General features: G+C 36.2%; 1 protein-coding gene across 7 annotated transcripts in view; it reads left to right on the top strand.

Annotated features, from left to right (window-relative positions):
- magi2 (membrane associated guanylate kinase, WW and PDZ domain containing 2) overlaps positions 1–23506 on the top strand; it is a 451931-nt gene that overhangs the window by 392584 nt on the left and 35841 nt on the right. For 6 of the 7 annotated variants that reach the window (XM_031897513.1, XM_031897514.1, XM_031897511.1 and 3 more), the window contains 7 exons: positions 2203–2294; positions 5390–5582; positions 6796–7038; positions 10290–10475; positions 13723–13879; positions 13981–14221; positions 14973–15116. In XM_031897513.1, coding sequence (XP_031753373.1) covers positions 2203–2294; positions 5390–5582; positions 6796–7038; positions 10290–10475; positions 13723–13879; positions 13981–14221; positions 14973–15116 — 1256 coding nt within the window. The remainder of the gene's footprint in view (positions 1–2202; positions 2295–5389; positions 5583–6795; positions 7039–10289; positions 10476–13722; positions 13880–13980; positions 14222–14972; positions 15117–23506) is intronic. The other variant, XM_031897512.1, reaches the window with a different exon arrangement.

The raw sequence follows: 23506 nt of genomic DNA, 5'->3' as shown, positions 1-23506 counted from the left end.
CCGGATAAGGGATCCCCTACCTGTAGCAAGTTTGCCTAAACTTAATTGTTAAGGGCTTTGTTATTATACAGAAAAGCAGATGATTTGTAGGTATTTCAAAATCATTGGTTCAAAAAGTCTAAAGCACAACCTTGTTCATTAGCTTTTATACTATATTTTGACTTTCTATGTGCAGATGGTTAATATTTGTTTAAAACAAAAATGTTTTTATTCTTTACTTTTACAAAGATTAGGTAAAATCTTGTCAGATCTCACAACCTGCTCTGACAGGGAAAAAATAACTTAAAGAACAGATTGTACTTTGTGAGTACAGAGGAGCTGTTTCCTTAGAGCCCCCACTCCTGGAGCTTTGCGTCATCCAAATCGTCACTTTGTACTCCTCTGCAATTTGGCCACTGCGGTGTAATGCTTTCTCTTGCTCAGAAGTAGACTGAGTGGGAAAATATAAAGTGTTTTATAGAGAAGGAATAATGAAAGCGAGTGGGTGAAGGAGAATGAACAGGAAATGTTTTCTACAAAAAAAAGCTATGCAAACAGAAGTAATATGTACACATCATCTAGTCACATAATATAATCATATAATCTGCCTGAATCCCTTTGTTAGAAAACTCATGTACTCAAAAACTAATTACAGTATTTCCTGCATATACAGGGTTTTTATTAGGGTACAGCATTAAAGGCATTTGCCCCAGGCCCCCATAGTACAGCCTGAAAACTATAGGCCTGTTAGTCTGGCCTGTTAGTTGCCAGACTAATTTAATTGTTGTTTATGAGGAGGTGAGCAGGAACCTGGACTCTGGGATGGCAGTGGATGTCATCTACTGGGATTTTGCTAAAGCATTTGATACAGTCCCCGACAGAAAGTAAATGGTAAAATTGGGGGATTTTGGCCTGGAACATAATATTTGTACTTGGATAGAGAACTCACTGAAGGAAAGATTAGCATGGTGTGTTAACAGAATATTTTCTCATTGGTATAGTATTGTTAGTGGAGTACCGCAGGGGTCAGTCTTTAGTCCTTTGCTTTTTAGCTTGTTTATAAATGACCTGTTAGTGGGCAATGAAAGTACTGTTTCTATTTTGCAGATGATATTAAATTGTACAAAACTATAAGTTCCATGCAGGATGCTGCCGCTTTGCAGAGTGATTTGATTAAATTGGAAAACTGGGCAGCAAAATGGAAAATGAGGTTCATTGTTGAAAAGTGCAAAGTTATGCACTTTGGTAGAAATAATATAAATGATTATTTCTACCAAAGTGCATAACTTTGCACTTATAAATCTTTATTTCCTTAAGAAGGATATTAATGAGCTGGAAGAAAGTGCAGAGACTGCAACTAAACTGGTAAAGGGGATGGAAGATTCAAATTATGAGGTTAAACTGTCGAGGTTGGGTTTGTTTTCTCTGGAAAAGAGGCGCTTGCGAGGGGACATGATTACTCTGTACAAGTACATTAGAGGGGATTATAGACACATAAAAATGATCAGCACACCAGAGGCTACCCCTTTAGATTAGAATGGAGCTTCCATTTGAAGCAGCGTAGGTGATTTTTCACAGTGAGGGTAGTGAGGCTGGGGAATGTCCTACCTAGTGATGTTGTAATGGCAGATTCTATTAATGCTTTTAAGAGGATATTGTGATACTAAAATCTACAGTAAGTATTGATGTTGGTATATATAGTTCATGTAGGAGTGTATAGACAGGTCAGTATGGGTCTATTTTTGTGCACTGGGGTTGGCTTGGAATGGCTGACCTTGATGGACTTTGGTCTTTTTTCAACCCAACTTAACTATATAAGCTTTTCTGCATTGATAGGGACCCTCTGTTTTCAAAAACCTTCCCTGCCTGTATATTCTTGCAGCTTTTGTAGTGTCAAACTAATTGAACAGTAAAAGACATGACAGTGCTCTTACTGTACTTCTGTAATAATTTAAATAATACACTGAATATTACCGCTCAACCCTTGAAGAGAAACAATTTTTTTAACCTAACATGACTAATAAGATTAACCTTGTGAACTGTGTTTTCATATAAATCAGTTTGGTGTTGTCTTCATTTGTGATGGTTGCATCTGTGTTTAATGAATTAACAAATCCATGAAACATTCATTATTAGCACTAATTTAAACTAATACATGTGCAAAAGGGCTAGTGACATTTATATTGTGTGTAATTCATAAAGGTTATTTTTATTTAACAACAGGCCCTGACTATAAGGAGTTGGATGTTCATCTTCGGCGCCAAGAATCTGGATTTGGGTTCAGAATCCTTGGAGGAGATGAACCTGGCCAGCCTGTAAGTGCTTTACTTGCACCCTCAGATTTGTTTTGCATCTCCCAGGTGTATTCACTATTTCTGTAACCCTGAAGGAGGTTTCTAAGTTAAAGGACAACTATAACCTAACATTTGTCTAATGACTTGTTCTTGGTACAAGGGGATACAGTCTCTTGTAAGGCAAATGAAAGGACCAGTAACATCAAAAATAAAAATTATTAGTTTGACTTTTCATGCTGTTTATTATTTTATGCATGTGTAAAAATCTTTAATTTTCCCTGTTTCTGTTGCAGTATGTTTGGTACAAACACTGCTGGTGTTTAACCATCTTTAATATGTGTATAAACAAACCCTTACCCCATTTACAATGTGAAATGGAGCATAAGATTATAAATATTTATGAAATTTCCTCTTCCAGGTAAACTAAAAGTATTTTTTGCCTTCTGGGAATGGTGATGTTTTAAATGGAATAAGTCACAACATTTGCCCCTGGTCTAGTATGCCATAGCAACTATTTATATACAACACTACCTACTGATTGGTTACCAATTGGTTAGTAGACTTGGGAAATCTCTGCACCTTTTATTACGTATTTCCCCATGTGTTAATGTTGCTATGAATTTAAATCATGATCGATAACTAAGTAGATTTAAAAAGAAGTTACAAGCATCAGAGTATTCTATTACTGCGATTAGCCAAATTATTGGTTTATAAAACCCAACTGGTGCTAATTGTTCTACAGGATGGCAATCACTGTTTTGCCAGGAAATGGCTGGAGCAAGAAAAGTGATGGCCCCAGGCGATTCACTGTAGCTGGAGCAACCACAGTGTAATGCTATTGTATATTGCATGTCCATTAACCAGCTGTTTTATTAAAAAGCTTATTTGTGATACTGGGATCCCACTTCAATTTTTCTCTCTGCCCTGCCTTAAACCATCCCTATGCCTGACTAACACCAGATGTTTTCAGATATATACAGTAATATAAACACCCAGTACAAAACAAGGCAGCTGACCATTGTGGTTCTTTCATTAATTACTACCAAGTAGATGTGCCTGATGTTAGCCAGAAATGTTTAACCTGACCCTAAATATATATTATAACGAATCAGATCCTAATGAAAACAAAAATTTCAACCTAAATACAACCTAAATACAGCATAAACCTAAATTTCAAACTAAATACAGCATAAATGCTGTATTTAGTTTCTGAGCTCTGTTTTGGCTCTGATAGGTTCTAAAGGTGTGATGCTCAAGAAGTTTTTTTTAACCGTTACATTGTTCCTCGCTGAAAGAAAGGAAAATAAATATTGGGAGGAACTCAGTGTGGCACCCGTGTAAGAGAAAGATTGTTTTATCCCACATGGTCTCAAAAGTAAAGAGAAGAAAAAGTTATATTAATATAAAATCCCTGGTGTGACACAAGTACTGGCCTGAGTAATGAAAACACATCTCTTGCTGTTATCTAGCCAGTTAAATAACATAGGAATATAGTTTTCTTTCTTCCCAAACTAAATGGTGCTGCATCTTGGTTTAAATTCAGTAGCATCAGTAGAGTAAAATAGCACTAGAAATAACACTACATCAGTACAGCAGTTAAACATGTTTAAAACAGTCTACGCTAATGAGCTTGTGCAAAAAACATTAGTAATAGTAATTACTTCATTAGTATCAGCTTTATTGTTATAAGAACTAATGTCACTAGTGCTTGTAGCATCCCCAGAAACTGTTATTTTTTAATGTTCTGGCTCTACTTTTTGTTTTACTTCTAATGGTGTACTTTGTAAATACTGGCTAGGTTTTACCCAAGACTTTTGGGGATAGACAGCTGTACCCTTGCTCCCAGTGGAACTGGGTTTGTTTTAAACACCTCTTCCAGTTTCTTTTCCTAGTCAATTTTTAGCTTACTTTGCCCATGAATATCATTGCAGGAGACTTTTCTAACCATGAATTGCAAAATTAGCTACCCCGCCTGCGCTTCTTTTCACCTCCTATCATGTGTCCTTCCTTTTCTCCACCTATGGAAATGATACAATGTAATACTCCCATTTCCATTCCGCACTGTTTTTACTGGCAGTGTGCTGAATAGCAGGATTCTACTATGATTAGTAACATACTACAGCTGCAGATGCCCAACAATACAGGACATTCTGGCTGTTTTATTTAAAAAAATGTATTCTGCAACTATCTGCTTTCCTTGTGTTTCCTCTGATAGCTGAAGAATATTGCAGATTTAAGGCTTAGCTTCCCCAAATAGAAATCAACTAATGTATAACCCTTGAGACATATCCTAATGACCAATCAAGGGAAAGTCTCCCTAAACAGAGATGTCACTGTTCTCCCCTAGTTACCCTATTCCTGCAGGTTCCACTCTTCATATTGAACCATCTTGATTAGTCTTTGTAGGCCAGAACCCCTGCCATTTTATATTTGTTTGTCATTGTTTCTTTTCCTTCAGTGCTACTGAATTATTGAAAATGTTTTTTACTTTATAAGAAAAATAATGTAAGGGGGAACAAAAACAGCACCTTGCATTTATCTGGGAGTTACAAAACTATTGTTTTGATGATGTTGTAAAAAAACAAGACCTCATTGGTTATTACTATGGGTTACAGTGTTAATAAGCCTCACTGCTGTGCACATCTGGATGTGAACTCAAAATTTGTTTAGATGTTTGTGTTTGTTTCTTTCATTCATTGTTATTTTATATACTCAAAACTTTGTATTGCTTTTGTTGTTTCATGCTTTTGTGCTTTCCCATCATTCCTGAACAATTTTTAGTCCAAAATGTAAAACATGCTGAAAAGTTTATGCAAATGTAGCAGTATATACAATATGGCATTTTTACTGTATTTTAGTCTTGAATACATAGAGAAAGCTTTTTGTTATTCATTATAAATTATTTTTTATTATAAAATATTTTTTTAAATGTTCAAACCTTTAACATCACAAGCACCCACCATAATTTGACATGTTTTGTTTATAAAGATGTCTCCATTTACCATGTCTCTGCTTTCATTGTCATCTGGATACAGTGCTCACAAGTCTAAATGGAAGAATATTTTCTCGAATTTTCAGTGATAATAAATGCAATGCTGTTTTGTTTCCATGACTAGATTTTAATTGGAGCTGTAATAGCGATGGGCTCTGCAGACAGAGATGGACGCCTACGCCCTGGCGATGAGTTGTTATACGTAGATGGAATCCCAGTTGCTGGAAAAACCCACCGATATGTGATTGATCTTATGCATAATGCTGCTCGGAATGGACAGGTCAACCTTACTGTGAGACGAAAGGTGCTATCTATAGGTAGGTGTATCTCTTGGCAACAGGGCCTTCCATTCCTATTTAAGCTGTCTTTTCCCTCTCTTATACAGTTTGATAAAACATGGCTGGTACGTTATTACTATTAGAGTATATTTATAATTATTCTGAAAACTGGAGGCTTCAACTTGAAAATGGCATGCATTTACAGTATATACTGAAGGAAGGAGGTGAATGTTACACAGCAGTCTCTAGATAAGTATGTTAGGTTAAATATAGGTTAAATATGGCAGAATGTTTACCTGAAGGGATGGGAGTGGCTGTTTTGAACCTGTTACACCAAAAATGTCCTATATGCTTACATCGTCACGTCCAGGCTTTGCCCCTACTTTTTTCCTATTGAACCAGTTCATTGGTTGCTTGTGCACTCTAACCAGTTGCATAAATTGAAAGGTCATTGTTTAATTTCTTGTTTGCAATGGCATAGGTAAACAGACTCAGCATATCACAAACCTAGTGTCAGACTGACAGGAGACACAGCCAATAGGAGTTAAGTCTGCTGCCAGTACTATGTGTGGCATTATACAAGGAAGAAAAAAAGCAACTGTATTTATACATTGTAAGCAACTGTGTTTATACATTAACTATGTATATGGCAAAGATTATTCTATTAATGTGAACTGTTAGATTTGGGAATGTTGTACACAGGTGAACAACCCCCAACTTTTAGTATGTTATAAAATGGCAAATTCTAAGAAACTGTAAAATTGGTCTTCATTATTTATCTGTTATAGTTTTTGAAATATTACCTTTTTAAATGGAGGTCACTGACCCCAACAGCCAAAAAAACTATTGCTGTCAGTGTACAGTTTTGTTACTTTTTCGATTCAAGCCCTCTCCTATTCATAAACCAGTCTCTTATTCAAACCATTCCCTGGTCGCTAAGGTAATTTGGACCCTAGTGAACAGATTGTTGTTGAAACTCCAGACTGGAGAGATGCTGAACAAAAATTTGAATAATTGAAAAACCACAAATAAAAAATAAAGACCAATTTCAAATTGTCTCAGAATATTACTCTCTACATCATACTAGAAGTTAAGATAAAGGTGAAAAATGAACCTTATTGCCAAAAAAAACCTTGATATATGGCATTCTAGTAAATCGTCCCTCAAGTATAGTTTTATTTGGCTTGAGCTAACATGCTATGCCTGTATACTATATGTTTTGCAGTTAATAACCTTTTATGTTTAATTATAGCAGATACATGTCCAGAAAATGGCAGGAGTCCTGGCTCTGCCTCAACACAACACAGTTCTCCCCGAAGTGATTCTGCTTATCCAAACAGCAACCATTCTGCACCATGCAATCCTTCTCCACCAGAGGGTTTCACGTCACAAAGCATGCAGTCCAGTGATGTGGTTATACATCGAAAGGAGAATGAAGGATTTGGTTTTGTCATAATAAGTTCTTTGAACAGACCAGAATCAGGCGCAACAATTGGTAATTAGAGTTTCAGTAATTATTTCTCTTGTTTTTGTTTTTTTGTCATTTCATGTTTACTGCAGGGTATTGAGAGGTTTATGATAATGCAAGCCCTAGCTGGCACAGTAGTTTAAGTGACTGTATTTCTGAAAAAATTAGATTGACAAGGCAACAAGTACTGAAGAGCAAATATGTTTGTATATCAAACTAAACAACCATAACATAAGCGCTAATAGTATTAGGGGATGTTTTATTTAAAGTAATCATTTTAAATAGCAACATTTTATGCATAGCATCATAAGTGTCTCTGCATGTTTTTATAATAGGCACATTGCTTTACATATAGGCTACAGAAACAATACTTACACAGAGGTGTTCTCACAATATTTAACAGTCACATACATTTAAGAACAAGATCTGTATAAAATATTGGATAGGCTATTTCCTCCCCATGGCATTGAATATAATCTAAATAAGACACAGCTACAATTCAGGCCATTTGTAGGAAAATACTTTCATCTGCCATAATTGTGTCTGCTATGTGTGTCTGTATAGGGCTGAATAAGTGGGCCTTTGGGAGCTTAGTAAAAGTATACAGCATTCTTCATTATCCTCTACACTCACCAGTTTTCAGAACATGTAAAGAAATAGGGATTCTGTTACAATGTTCTGGTGACTTTGATGTCCATAGTAGGAATGTATTTGGCTTGGTAGTGCTACAACCTCTGCAAACTACAGAATTCTTTCATGTCATAAAATAAGTCTGCCAATAATAATTTCCTACATAGCTGCAACCCTGCATAATCAGTTTCCTTTGCTTTGCTATATACATCTTATGTTGACTATGCAAATACCATCATTTTCTGGATACTTTAACTCCCATTAGCCTAGTTTGTTTAGCCAAGCAAAGCACATTCTAAAGCCTTAATACTACTTATAATTCCAGAGGCATGCAACAATGAAAGTGAAATCACATTTTTTTCCTGATTCTGGATGTTATTTGCTGGAAAGCCTGTAACCTATTAAATATTTGTGAGCTGTAGGCTTGACTCATGCCATTGTACATTTATTAGATTCCATCTATTATTTGTGAAGCAAAGTAAGTTACTTAGTTTTTCATTGGCATGATTTATTGGAAGCTTCTTCCTGCTACTGTGCAAAGGGATAGCCTAAGCCATATGAATTGTTTCACCTGGTAATAAGAAATTGGACATTGGAACAGTAGATTCTTCTAAAGTGGTAAGAAAAAGGTGGACTAAAATAATGGTATCTACATCTTATTTAATGATATTTTATTTGGTGGCCTTGATGGAATGCTGCAAAAAAAAACTGCAAAGAGTTGGAAGAAGAAGGCAAATAATTCAAAAACTATAACTGAAGACCAGCTGAAAAGTTGCTTAGAATAGGTCATTCTATAACATGCTAAAAGTTAGCTTTAAGATGAACCACCCCTTTAAGCTATAAACTCACTTGTTGGTAAATATTGGATTTGGCCAAATACCAAACAGAATGCTGCATTTGGTGCATTCCTAGTAATTAAAGGAACAGTAACACCAAAAAATGAAAGAGCTTTAAAGTAATAAAAATATAATGCACTGTTGCCCTGCACTGGTAAAACTGGTGTGTTTGCTACAGTAATACTACTATAATTTATATAATAAGCTGCTGTGTAGCCATGGGGGCAGCCATTCAAGCTGGAAAAAAGGAGAAAAGGCACAGGTTACATAGCAGATAACAGATAAGCTCTGTAGAATACAATAGTGTTTTATCTGTTATCTGCTATGTCCCTGTGCCTTTTCTCCTTTGAATGGCTGCCCCCATGGCGACATAGCAGCTTATTTATATAAATTATAGTAGACTTTCTGAAGTAAACACACAACTTTTACCAGTGCAGGGCAGCAGCACATTATATTTTAGTTACTTTTATACACTTTCATTTTTTGGTGTTACTGTTCCTCTAAGGGTGTAATGTTTAAATGAGTTCACAGAATAGGGCTCAAGTTAAACATAATACCTGCTGTTTTGTTATGACATTTCTAGGTTTGCACCTTGAGCTCCTTTAGAAATTAGGTCTATAATAATAATAATAATAATTAATCTGTGCTGTAAATACATACACATACACATACATATATTTTATCAATTAAAAGATTAGGCTGAATACATTGATTTATGTTAAACACGTGTATATTTCCCCTTTTAACTAAAGCAACCATAATTATTGGAAAGGCGCATTTGCAGTTGGCTGGCAAAAATTCTGTAACAATTTATGCCACCACATCTAGAAATTTCAAAATATTAATGTTGATGCCTGAATTGCCAAACGCAACAACACTTTCAAAGTGCTTACCTGCTAAGCCAACTGTTGAAAATATTCATTTTGCATAGATGAATAGTTAATATTGTTTATATTGTTTTAAAGCATTTTGATGTTCAGTGGTTGATATCATTCAGTATGCTCAGTGAACATCTGCTGTGTTAACTGCATTATAGTGACACATTAAAATGTGTACAAAATGATAGGTTGTACTCAGCCGACAGCTTTGTATAAATTCACTGGTCAGGCTAGATTCTGCTTCACTGGATGCTGCTTTATTTTATACCAATAGAACGAAAATGTCCATTGCTGTTAGGAACATGTTTCTTTTTGCTTGACTTATTGCTTTACTTTCTACATTGCAAAGAATATATTTGTATTATGAAAACATCAGCCTGTTTTAGTAACACATTAAGAAACTGCAAACACAGATTTACAGCTACAACTGGATATTGTTAGGAGACTATAAGAAGAGAGCTAAGAGATCTTTTGGTGGTGGTGTTGGGGGCTTCCATTTATAAACTTTTTTTTTTATCGCTCCATAAAAATGCTTGCCCTTCTGGTTGATGTCCTAATCTAAATCTCACCAAGTATGCAAACACAAATAAGTGAGTGGTTTGGCGCAACAAATTAGCACAACAGTGGCTGTTATTCCTTCGTAGGTATGGACAGTACTCAACTGCATTTGTGTGTATATATTTACACAGTTTTGGTGCCATTTGGGACAAATATCTGGTATTAATTTTTTGGTCCCGGGGGGGGGGGGGGGGGGGGTGCAGAAACAGCCAATAAATCCTTTTATGTGGTCAAGCTCTGAGTGCATTCCTTATATAAATATTCTCTATAAATTCATTTAAAATACTTTTTAAGTGAAGTTAATGTAATTGTTAATATAGTTAATATAATTGTTAGCTAAGTGCTAATTTGGGTCTTACTCTCCCTCCTTCTGCAGCTGTGCCACATAAAATCGGACGAATTATTGAAGGAAGCCCTGCAGATCGCTGTGGAAAGCTAAAAGTCGGAGACCGGATCTTAGCTGTGAATAGCCAATCTATTATCAACATGCCTCATGCAGATATTGTAAAGCTGATTAAGGATGCAGGGCTGAGTGTAACACTTTGTATCGTTCCTCAGGAGGGTAAGTAGGTGCATCTCAGTAGTAAGTAAGGCTTCATTATGCCTAATGGAAACATTTTGTTTATGCAGTTAAAAAACAGGACAAAACAGAGTTAGCATGCAAATGTATGAATTAAATGTGTTTTCTACATTTTTCAAAATCAATCTCATACACTCATGTTTACGTCAACTAAGTTCAAGGAAAAAAGCTCACAGAGACCTTATTTCCCTCTGAACTGTTTTCTTTTTTTAACCTTAGAACCAGATGTTCTTGAAACAGGAAGGTTAAGACGTTTGCAGATAATGCTTGATTCACTTTTTCTTCAGGCAAAGAACAGTGTGTACAGGCAAGGTTAGCATTAGACAGAAACCATCAGAGGGAAAGGCTTCATTGAATGTTACCATTTTAGAGTTTACAAAAAATACATTCAATCAAAGGAAAAAGTCCTGCTGTTAATTTATTACAGTAAAATAGAATTCTAGTAATCCTGCCTTTCATGTGATTTTAATTCCCCTTTCAAATGCATATTTCTGAGTGTTAACCAATGAGAACATTTATTTTAGTTTCTCAGAAATTCAATCTGTCCTGCAGGTTACTTTTGTACAACATCATTTCAAAAGGTTAAACTTGCTAAAGTACCAGTGAGACCAATAATGGAAAAACTAAATATATTTAATATACACGCTAAAGTACCAGTGAGACCAATAATGGAAAAACTAAATATATTTAATATACATGCAAATATTTTATTCCTCCAGTATTAATAATGTGAAAAACAAACTCTAATCTTTTAACATAATGCTTTCAATGCTTTTAATAAGTACACATCTATAACTGTTATTGAGCGCTTGTTGGTTTTCACTATCTCTTTCTCCTTGTCTGATATTAGCAAACCTGAAAACAAATACTGTACCTTCAGCCTTATTACACCTATGTTTTCTTAATATTTTAGCAGAAGTGCAGGATTTTTATGTGGCAATTCCAGTTTTACTTTTTAAGATTTTTGGTAACTGTGCAACCTCCTTACCAAAAGTGTATGTATTGACTCTATAATTAGGACTTAAAACTAAGGCAGCTCCGGATCCACTATTTTAGGATCCAGCTGAACCCCAAATCCTTTGCAAACCATTTGGGCAAATGCCAAACTGAATCCATATCCTAATTTGCACATACAAATTAGGATACAGAAATGTCAAAGAGAACCACACACTATTTACAAACTCCTGTATAAACAAATGTAAGTTTAGAGTTACAAAGTCTGTGGGCATAGCTAGAGTGCTTGAGTTATATAACACATGATGTCCTAGTTGGCTAGCAGTTGACTATGTGGGAATCTGAATTTCAATGAATCAGTTGATTCAGGATCTATCACTGAATAGGATTAAATTGAGCAAGTTCGCCACTCCAAACGAACCCCAGTGCACATATATACAGACCTATCAATAGAATATAGAAAACTATATATATACTAACTTGCTATAGATATTAAAGGAGAAGGAAAGGCTAATAAAGAGTTAATCTCAAGATGCAGGCATACCTTCAGTTGTCTCAATAGTGTCCTTAAGTCTCTTCATATTTTACCTGTTCAGAAGATCTGAAGTCAAACAGGAAGAAAAAACGCTGAGCTGTGTAAAAAAAGTTCCCATAATGCCTCACTCCTGCACACACACCCAGACCAAGTGAACATGCTCAGTTAGTAAGACTATGAGACAGCTTCCTGCTGATTGGCTCAGATCCACATTCCTAAGGGGGGGGGAGTGAGTTCTTGAGGGAGGGGGAAGCAGGAAAGAGCAGAAAGGAAAGAGCTGTGTGTCTCTGGCAGAGGAAAACAGACATAACTAATCTTTTGGCAGGGAACTCAGTGTAGGATTTCTGTGAGTGCTTATGGCTGTATTTACATAGACCTTTCTGATAAAGCTTACTTAGTTTTTACCTTTCCTTCTCCTTTAAGATCACAATAGCCTTGGATATTATGCTTGTCCAAAAAATTATCCAAGCCCCTCTTAATTGCATTAATAGATTCTGTCATCACTTGGCAAGGCATTCCACAGCCTCACTGTCCTCACCGTGAAGAAGCACCTATGCTGCTTCAAATAAAATTCAGTACTTCAGGTCTAAAGGGGTAGCCTCTGGTGCGTTTATCTTTTCTACGGAAAAAAAGATCCCCCACTATCTGTCTATATTGTCCTCTTATGTACTTGTAAAGAATAATCATGTCCCTTGCAAGCACATTTTCTCCAAAGAAAACAACCTAAACCTTTACAGTCTAATCTCAAAGTTTAAAATATTTCATCCTCCAACACACTACATATTAGTTAATAACTTGCATGTATGTTATTTTTTTCTATAATCTTGCGCTTATCAACACTGAAATTGATTTGCCAGTTTGTTGCTTATTTCTCCAGTTTAGCCAAATAATTCTGCAAAGCGGCAATATCCTGCGTGGAAGCTTTGTGCACAATTTAGTATCATCATCATCATCATCAAAAATAGAAACAGTACTTTCAATGCCCACCCCCAGGTCATTAATTAACCAGTTAAAAAGCAAAGGGCCAAGGATAGACTCCTGGGGTACTTCATTAATAACAATGCTCCATTTACCACCACCTCTTTATTCAGCCAGTTCTCTATCCAAGTACATATACTATGTTCCAAGCTGGTATTCCTTATTTTAACCATTAACATTTTGTGCATAATCTGCAATCCCAAAGTCGAGGTTCCTGCTCACCTCTAGAAAGGCAATTAAATTAGTCTGGCAAGATATTTTGTGCATAACCATGCTAGCACAATTTGCAATGTATTCAAGTATCCTATGCTTTATTATAACTTTCAAAAACATTCCTACCACTGATATCAGCCTAGCAGGCCTATAGTTTTAGGCCGAGAATGGGATCCTTTTTTTAAATAGTGGCACCACATTAGCATTTCACCAATCTCTGAATACCAAACCTCCAAGAATTCTGAAAAATAAGTTAATAAATACTCTGAGATGAATACCATCTGGATCTAGATCTTTGTTACAGATTTATCAACATTTTTCAGTTGTAAATAGGACACTTGCCAGTGACTTCTACTGGAAATAATACACTGCCTGAGGCCAAGTCACAATATCATTACAATATTTTTTATTCACATTGCATAAAGGTATAGCTATAGCTGAATATTTTAGAGACCAATGATCTTAATATAACAGATTGTAAATGTAGCAGACTGAAGTGTAATTTTTGGCCCAAGTGTTTATCTGTATATAAATCTTTGTATTTTGCAGAATTAAACAGTCCAGCTTCAGCACCAAGCTCAGAAAAACAGAGTCCTATGGCACAGCAGCACAGCCCAATGGCACAGCAGAGCCCCGTAGCTCAGCAAAGTCCTGTGGCACACTCACTGCCCCCTCAACCACTACAGTTGCAAGGCCATGAGAGCAGGTTGCACATTTATTGATATATTAGAATTCTCTTGAAATGTTCAGTCTTCTGAGACCTGGAATGTGTATGCCAAGCATATAGTGAAATATTTGTTTATTCAGCTATAGGTCAGAAGTAAAAGCAAGGCAAGATGTAAAACCAGACATCAGGCAACCACCATTTACAGATTATCGCCAGCCATCAACGGACTATAGGCAGCCTCCTGTAGATTACAGACATCCTCCAGTAGTGGATTACCAGCAGCCTCCTCCTATAGACTACAGACAGCCACCTTTAATAGAGTACAGGCAACATTCTCCCGATACTCGGCAATTTCCTCTCCCTGATTACCGACAATTTCAGGTAGATAAACTTCTTTATATTACACTACAGATTAAATATTTTAAAAAAAACTTTGGCAAATTAATATTTGAATTCACTTTGTGTGTGTGTGTATATATATATATATATATATATATGGTGCATTTTTTTTAATACATATATGAGAGATCTTGTATGAAACAAATTTAATAAAAGTGAGTATCATTAAAAAAATGTGCTTTCTTTCCTTTGCACATGGTTCAATTTGTTACTACATACCGGACTTGATGAAGGACAACTTTATTGTCAATAAAGTTCTCAATAATTTGTGAAAAACACAATAAGCCTATCCTTAGGTCTGGTGTGTAGTGGTATATGATCCATTTAGTTTAATTTATAGTGAGTTCTGAAGAAAATGGTTTTGTTACATCTTGATGCCTGAAAATGACTAGACTTGCTGTAACTTGTTGTATGTTGCTGCAGTTGTGGTAGGATTTTAGTTGCAGAATTGACATAGACTGGCTATTTTATAACTTACAAAAATAAATGCAGATAGTTAAAAGAACTGTAGGGTGTTTTATTCTTCTTGTTATGTTTAATGCTTTTTTTTTTTTTATTAAAAATTGAGTTGATCTGAAATGACATTATGAAAATAGTGATAAGTACCCTTGCAATAAAAAATATCAGTCTTGAATCTTTATTCAGAAATACTTTCAGATGCTATTTGTTTAAAATGTGCAATCCCATCTAGAGAACAAAATTTTAAAAGCACTCTTTAATTTTTCATTTACAGGATTATGATTATTTTACTGTTGAACTGGAAAAGGGTGCTAAGGGTTTTGGATTTAGTATACGAGGAGGAAGAGAATACAAGATGGATTTGTATGTGTTAAGGCTGGCAGAAGATGGCCCTGCAATAAGAAATGGACGAATGAGGGTAAGTTATTCTGAAAATGACAAAAATTGTGTTGACAAATGCTATCAAATATTCTGTTGGAATGGTATTCCTTATTATAGAATGTAAAAAGCAATGTAGTGTCGGCAAAATGTAATATTTTAATAATTAGGTATACTATCCCTACTGTTATATAGGATGTTTGCTATATGTATCTTCTATATGCAGTTTGATAAATAGGAATATACATACACAATATTTTCCCAATGTAAATATTAAGCAGTTGCCACTACTCATGTGGCATCTGATCTGCTGTGTTTGTGGCCACATACATATGATTAAATGTCATACAAGCAGCCTTTGGAGCACCTCTGCCCCCCTAGACTCCAATTGGACTGTGCCTCTGCTTTAGGAGACTCACTTTTCATGCATTGTTCAGTTAGATAAATGCAATGAGAAATAAAATCATTAATTGTCATTTTTTATTGTAAATGTATGGAAATTCTTTTGTTTTGTTTATCTACTTGCAAATAAGGGTAGTGCATTTTACTAGCAAAAAAAAAGATTTAATGGTTAATTTGCATTTGGTTTTCTGTCATAATCTTTTGACAAGGTTATAATAACTTTGAATTAATCCAAACCACGGGGCAATATATGTATATCACATTGTAACAAATCAGGTGACAAATTAAATGGCCTTGGCAGGACTTTCTCTCTGCATAATTTTAGATGGAACAGAGAAAAATGCAATCAGCTTCAAACTGAAATTCTTAAAATAACTAATGTATGAAATAACATTAAAAAACATAAATATTCAGTGTTTGGATTATGCTGCAGCTGTGGTAGGATTTTATCTGTAGCATTACTTAACACAAACTGGCTAAAACTGACTGCATTGATATCACCTTGGCATTGGTCATTGCTGAAGCTAAAAAATAAATTTGCTTTAGCAAGTCAAATATGTTTCACACGCTCTACCTGCACCATTAATTTGCAGTCATGTGAAAAGTAAGTACACCCCATGGCAATTTTTTAAATTTTTCAACATGCAGATATGTGATCTTTAGTTTAGCAATATTGATAAAGGTGATTTAATATTAAATATAAACACCTATTATGAGCCATTTACATTTTGTAGTCCATTCTGTAATTTAATTAGGTGCATCAGATCAAGGGTAGAACATTGTTAGGGAAGATTTGGGAGAAATGTGTCTTATTTAAATCTCAGGCATTTAATTTGGTTACTCTTTGTTCTAATTGTGAGGTATCGCCATACATAGATTGTAAGAGCTCTCTGAAGCCTTTTTAAAGAAGGTTGTAGATGCATTTGAGTCTAGGAATGGATTTAAAAAAAGATTGCCAAACAATTGAATATAATTCCACTGTCGGGAAGGGGAGGATCTACAAGTTGGACTGGCAAGCTGTCCAGGCCAAGCTGTCCAGCAAGTTCAGCATAAGATCAGAACACAAGATGCTAAAAGAAGTCTTGCAGACCCCCAGAATTTAATCATATGACCTGCAGGTAGTTCTGAACACTATTGACATGAAATTGCATAAGTCTTCCATTCAAAAGAGGCTGCAGAATTTAAAACTACATAATAGGACTGTCAGGGGAAACCGTTGCTGTCTAGAAAGAAAGGGCAAGACTAAAGTTTGTCCACGAACACCTAGGCAAAGACCAGAACTTTGGGAACAATGTGCTCTGGATAACTGGGGCTTCTTTGCACCATCTCACCATCATATAATGCAGTATGAATTCATCATTTTACAAGAGGGTGCTTCATGTGATGCCATCTGATTATTCAACCAAAAGTGGACTTTGCAACATAGCAATGACACTAAACATTACAGTAAATCCACAAAGGAATTACTTTAAAAAGAAATAAAAGGGTTGGATAAATAAAGGGTTGGATCTAAATCCTTTCAAAATGCTGCGGTGGGGATTTGAAACGAGTTGTGCATGCAAGAAACCCCTCAATCGCTGCACAGCTGAATAAATTCTGCATGGAGGAATGTGAAAATGTTTTGTGTACTTAAAGTTGTTTCTGCCAGAGAATTCAATACCAGGTATTAGTGCCAAGGGTGCACATATTTTTTTCCACAAATGGAAGTGGAATATCTATTGATTATTGTTGAATAAATAATTGCAAAGTTGAATTTTCTTTATTTTTGTTTAGTTAAATCTGTATACTGTTTGAATAAAATCAAATATTTAATGTTTACACATGTTAAAGGAAAAAATGTACAGGAGGTGTACTTACTTTTGTCAATACTGCACCTTGTAACAAATGTGTGGCATAAGTAGGATAAATGTGGGCATCAGCTATTCCTAATACTGTGTCTGGCAGTGGTACAGCAACAAAATAAAGAGGTCCTTTTAATAAAGTATAAAGTACATAATAGGGTGCATTCACTTAACCTGACACTTTCAGAAGCAGTTGTGGTGGCTATTTTCACAGTTAGTTCTGGTGTTCGCTTACATCAGTTGCTCACATCACTTCCTGTGTTCTGTATGCAAATGGTGTCTGCGCCTTATTCTTTAGGTGTAAGTGCACTGCATGTATTGATGCAGGGCACTGAGGAAACCCTGGAGCTACCCTTGGTCAGGAGGTGACTGTAGCTAAAGGGATCACACAGCGCCATGCATCATTAGCCACAGCAGCGCTCAATTTGGAACAGGCAGGAAGGACTGATCCACACTGAGCACAGCTATATGGAAGTACGTGGAGCACTCTTTGGAGTAAGTACTTTTAATGGTTTTAGACCCAACTCACTGAGTGGAAAAACAAATTGCTCACTGCATCTGCTGATATAAATGAGCCCTAATATGCCAGTTCCTGCCACCAGTGGCTACTCTGCCAGCAGGATTCATAATTTCTATGCTGTTTTAAAGATACCCACACTGAACTCCTGCGCTCCCACCTGTCTCCTGTTGTGTCCTAGTGCTGTCTGCCAAAAATCCAATGCACTGCATGATAGACAGATGCCAGTGTTTGAAATCCAACACTGCCAGCAGCCCAGCAAGGCAGCAGTGCAAAGGCTACGTTTGAAGCGGGCATGCTATAGATTAACACAGCTTTAACATGGCATAGAAATTTGTAATTAACCATAATTACAAAATGTTCATAATGTGCAACATGTTTTATAAAATTTTTAGTACTTCCCTGTTAACTGGAAGGGGTGCGCTAGGCAGTTCTGCTGGTCCATGCAGGTCTCCATGGCAACTGTTAAATAGCAAAAAGGAAAATTAAAACATATTCTAACTTAAAAGAAAAAGCAATAATACACAACACATGTCAGCACACACTGAGGTTTAGTTTTAGTCTGATTCCTAATTACTAACTTCATCAGAATTTAGAACTTTAATGATGGCACTACAATATCATGCAGCACTTAAATGTAACAAGTCTTTAAAAATGCATGGAAGGGCAACCTCAAACCTGCAAACAGAAGAATATCACCATATACTATCACTAGTATTGAATACAGCAACATTACTTCAGCAACAATCTCTAGTTTCTGTGAAAAGGTGAGCAGAAAATGGAGTCTACAAGGATGTCAACTGTGATTAACTTGCTAATATGTCTTTGGCCTTCCCTAGCCAGTGGCATGCCATTATTGGCCAGCCTTTTATGACTGTCCCATTGTAATCTGTGTTTGGTGTAAGAAAACAGACTTCAGAATGCTTAATATGCCAAGTTACTAGCATGTCAGCTACAACTTTCACGGAACTGCTATATATGGCTTCTGTTATGAGAATAGAGCAAGATGAGCAAGTTGTGTACAGTGGAGGTCTTATTATTTGTAGGTGTAGGTCACCTTAAAATCTTTAACATGAAGCAGAGGTACTCTAAAACAATTGGCACTGGTCTTAATTTTTGTATTCTTAAATTAACTTTTTTCAGCTGTCCATATTGAAATTTCACTAGCTGATTGCTAGGGTATGTAGAAAACAAGCAGCAGTTTGGAATTTAGTGTGAATACAGCAGAGCCTTCTAAGAAAAAAAAAAAGCAATGACTTTTGGGTTCCTGGGGGTCAGTGGCCCTAACTACCAGACAGGATTTTAAACCATGCACTGGAAGAATAGGAAGACAAATGATTAAAGAAAAATGCTAATCTCTAACATACAAAAAATTCATTTAAATGTGTGAGTACATTAAATTGCAGTTGTTGTATTGCCTCAATATCTTTGTATTCCACTATCAATCACATAAATCACATAAATACTGCATACACAAAGCACTATAACTGGATAAGAAATAGATGACACACACCAAGGATGGCAGCCAACAATTGTCTGAGTGACAGTTTTAATATGTGCGTTATTGCAGTTGGACCTAATATATACTGCACATTTTCAGAATATACATTTTTGGTGATTTTTGGTGATTTATCACTACTATTACTATCAATTATCAGCACAGTCTAGAAACAGCATTTACACATTCTGTCAATGTCTACAAAAAATAAAATATATAAAATACAAATTATACAATTTAAAATTTGTTTATTTGTTGCATGTAGCAGAAAAGGGAGAGTGTATTTTAATAAACATGAATTACAGGCTTTGGTATCTGAACTGGTTTTACCTTTTAAAATAAAATTGTGGGATGTAGTAAGAACTGATAAAACTTGAGAAATTAGAAGCCTTGCAAGCTAAAACAGAAAGGAAGGCTAGCTTACATTAAAGTCAACCCAGAATATAATTTTTTGCCTAATAAAAGAAAACAAAATTCTAAGCAACATTGCATTATACATATTACAAATTTGTAATGGTTTTTGAGTTATTTGAATGAAAGGTTTGACCAAGAATATGTGTACCTCTGCAAACAACCCTGTTGAGGGTCAATACTAATACCTTAAAGGAGAAGGAAAGGTAAAAACTAAGTAAGCTGTATCCGAAAGATCTGTGTAAATACAGCCATAAGCACTCACAGAAACGCCGCACTGAGTCCTCTATCAAAAGAAACACAGGATTTCTTGTTTTCTTTTATGTAAACATGTTCTTCAGTATCAGACTTCCTCTCTGTTAGGGCTCATTCAGGTTTTGGGGCACGAGTCTGCGCAGCTCTCTCCCTCCCTTCACCTGCTCCCCCCTCCTATAAGAATGCATAAGAACTCACTGCCCCCTCCATTAGGAATGTGTGATCTGAGTTATAACTGCAGCAGGAAGCTACCAAGACCAAGCTAAAAATGGCAGCTGCTATCGGAGGGAGCTTTTAGGGCTCTTTACTCAGGTATAGTAAAGCTTTCTGCTGAATAAATATAGCATTCTAGGTGCCACTAATGTGGCAAATCTATTGGCAGTAAAATGACTTTCCTTCTTCTTTAATGGAGGAATTAACAGAATAATATTGCAGATTCTAAACCCTAATGAGAATGGGTTTTAAAATAACTGGAAATTCAGGTCAGGAGACCATCCACCTCCTCATCAGGAGCATGCCCAGGCATTGTAGGGAGGTCAAACAGGCACATGGAGGCCACACACACTACTGAGCCTCATTTTGACTTGTTTTAAGGACATTACATCAAAGTTGGATCAGCCTGTAGTATTTTTTTCCACTTTAATTTTGAGTGGGACTCCAAATCCAGACCTCAATGGGTTGATAAATTTGATTTCCATTGATAATTTTTGTGTGATTTTGTTGTCAGCACATTCAACTATGTAAAGAAGGAAGTATTTAATAAGAATATTTTATTCATTCAGATCTAGGATGACTTATTTTTGTGTTCCCTTTATTTTTTTAAGCAGTGTACAACATACTGTTGCTCTGTACTATCAAAACTTGGGTGTTTGCTTCAGAAACCCAACTATAGTTTAAATAAATAAGCTGCTGTGTAGCCATGGGGGCAGCCATTAAAGCTGGAAAAAAGGAGAAAAAGAACAGGTTCTATAGCAGATAATAAATCAAATTTCACCCTTGACTCTCTACAGGACTTTATAATGAATGTGTCTCTCTGTGTTGCCAAAAAAGGGGTTTATTTGCAGGTTCTAGGTCAACTGATACAAACTTTGTGATGTTATTGCTCCTTTAAATGGCATGTTCGCTTTCAACTTTTAGTATGATGTAGAGAGTGCTATTCTGAGATAATTTGCCATTGGTCTTCATTTTTTATTATTTGCATTTTTTTTTAATTATTAGCTTTTTGTTCAGAAGCTTCTCATTTTGATATTTCAGCAGCTATCTGATTACTAGGTTCTAAAACTGGTCATATACATTACAATAATGATCTTTCCTATGACCATTGGTTCATCCACTCCTTTAACGTTAAGAGCTGAATCGTTAGATATGCAAGTAGAAACAATAGGAGTTCTACCCCTATCTGACCATTCAGAGACACCCAATAGAAGTAGAAGTGATGATCTTATCGCAAATGAAATAAGGAGCTACATCTGTGGTATCACTGTATGTGAACTAAATGGAGAGTTACATTGTGAATGTATGCCTTTAACAAAAGATAACATCATATAACTTTATTGAATCCTATAACCTCTTTCACAGCCTGTTTGTAAGCTAGCATTATTTGGAAATGGTCTAAATTGGACGGAACCTTGCAGTTAGGTTAGGCTCACTTTAATAGGCCGTAAAAAAACAATATTTTTCTGGCTTATTAAGAGTCATATGTGGGTAGAACCCATAATGCAGCTTCTTTCAGACCAACCACACTAGGCATACCCAATATTATAAGAAGACATTAGGCAGAGTTCATTTGAATAAAAGGTTGACTTGGTAAAAGGTTTACTTGTTTGTGCGTACAGCCAGTGCAAATGTTTTTCTCAATAAAATGACTCATTGATAAACACTGGTTAAACCTGCACCTGTGCAATAACCCAAAGAAACCAGTTAGTAATTATATTTTTTTAGCCAGCTGAAGGTAGAATAATAAAATGCCCAATGCTTATAACTGAACCCCAATTAAGTTAAATAGAACAGCAAAAATATGCCACATAATAATTTATTTTATAAATAATAGTTAAGCAACATCAACATGAAATTGCTCACACTATTCAGTCTGACTTCAATTCCACCTCAGACCATTACAATACTTGGGAAATGGCCTGACCCTGTCTGTCACATGGGCTACCCAGAACACTCTATGGGGTATATTTATCATGCTGTGTAAAAAGTGGAGTGAAGCATTACCAGTGATGTTGCCCAGGGCAACCAAGCAGCAATTAGATTTCAACAGTTAGAAAATCAAAGCAAAGCATCTGATTGGCTGCTATAAACAACATCACTGGTAATGGTTTACTCTACTTTTTACACAGCATGATAAATATACCCCTATGGGGTATATTTATGATGCTGTGTAAAATGTGGAGTAAAACATTACCGGTGATGTTGGTCAGAGCAGCCAATCAGATGATTTGCTTTGATTTTCTAACTGTTGAAATCTAATTACTGATTGGTTGCCCCGGGCAACATTACTGATAATGCTTCACTCCACTTTTTACACAGCATCATAAATATACCCCTATGTGTCATTGGGGTGAAACTATAGGGGGAGCAGACCCCGCAGCTGCTGCTTGGTCCAAAAGTGTAGAGACCCCAGTGGATATAATGCACAATTTCAGTATATCTGTGCAAATCATATCAGCTTCTCAAATATTTGGCAAAAGATTGTCCTGTGGGGGCCGTATAAATTCTGGTAATACAATATCTAGTTATGTATGGTCTGCATCCACAATGTGGCAACCTTAAAGGAGAAAGAAAGGCAAAGTCACTTGGGGGTGCCAATGTTAGGCACCCCCAAGTGACTTAAATCACCTACCTTTTACCCCGAGCTGGTGCCCCTGTTAGAGAACAGCACCAGCCTGGGGTAGCTGCGATCACTTCCTCCTTCCTGGTTCCGTGCGCGCATGCGCAGTAGAGTGAAAAGCCGAACTTTAACAGAGAAGTCGGCGTTTCACTCTACTGTTTATGTGCCGACTGCTGGCATTTTAGGAAAAGGAAGGAGGAAGCGCTCGCTACAGGTACCCCGGGCTAGTGCTGTTCTCTCCTAACAGGGGCACCAGCCCGGGATACAAGGTAAGCGATTAAAGTCACTTGGGGGTGCCTAACATTTTGGCACCCCCAAGTGACTTTGCCTTTCCTCCTTCTCCTTTAAGCTCTATGCCCTTTATGTGATTAGATTTCATCCTCATCTATCTCTCTCTTGTTACTAAGGTAACTTGGACAATAGCAACCCAATAACTGCTGAAACTCCAGACTGGATAGCTCCTGTACTGAAAACTAAATAACTACAATTAATAAAAAATGAAGACCAATGGCAAATGGTCTCAGAATACTACTCTCCACATCATACTAAAAGTTAACTCAAAGGTAAACAACCCCTTTTAAAGGAGAAGGAAAGAAGAGAAGGCCTAATAAAGAGTTCATCTCAAGCTGCAGGTATACCTCCAGTTCTCTCAATAGGGCCCTTAAGTCTC

This window comes from Xenopus tropicalis, chromosome 3 (genome assembly GCF_000004195.4).
Source record: "Xenopus tropicalis strain Nigerian chromosome 3, UCB_Xtro_10.0, whole genome shotgun sequence".
Classification (NCBI taxonomy): Eukaryota; Metazoa; Chordata; class Amphibia; order Anura; family Pipidae; genus Xenopus; species Xenopus tropicalis.
The sequence above is the reverse complement of the archived record's forward strand: the minus strand, read 5'-3'. Positions and strand labels throughout refer to the sequence as shown.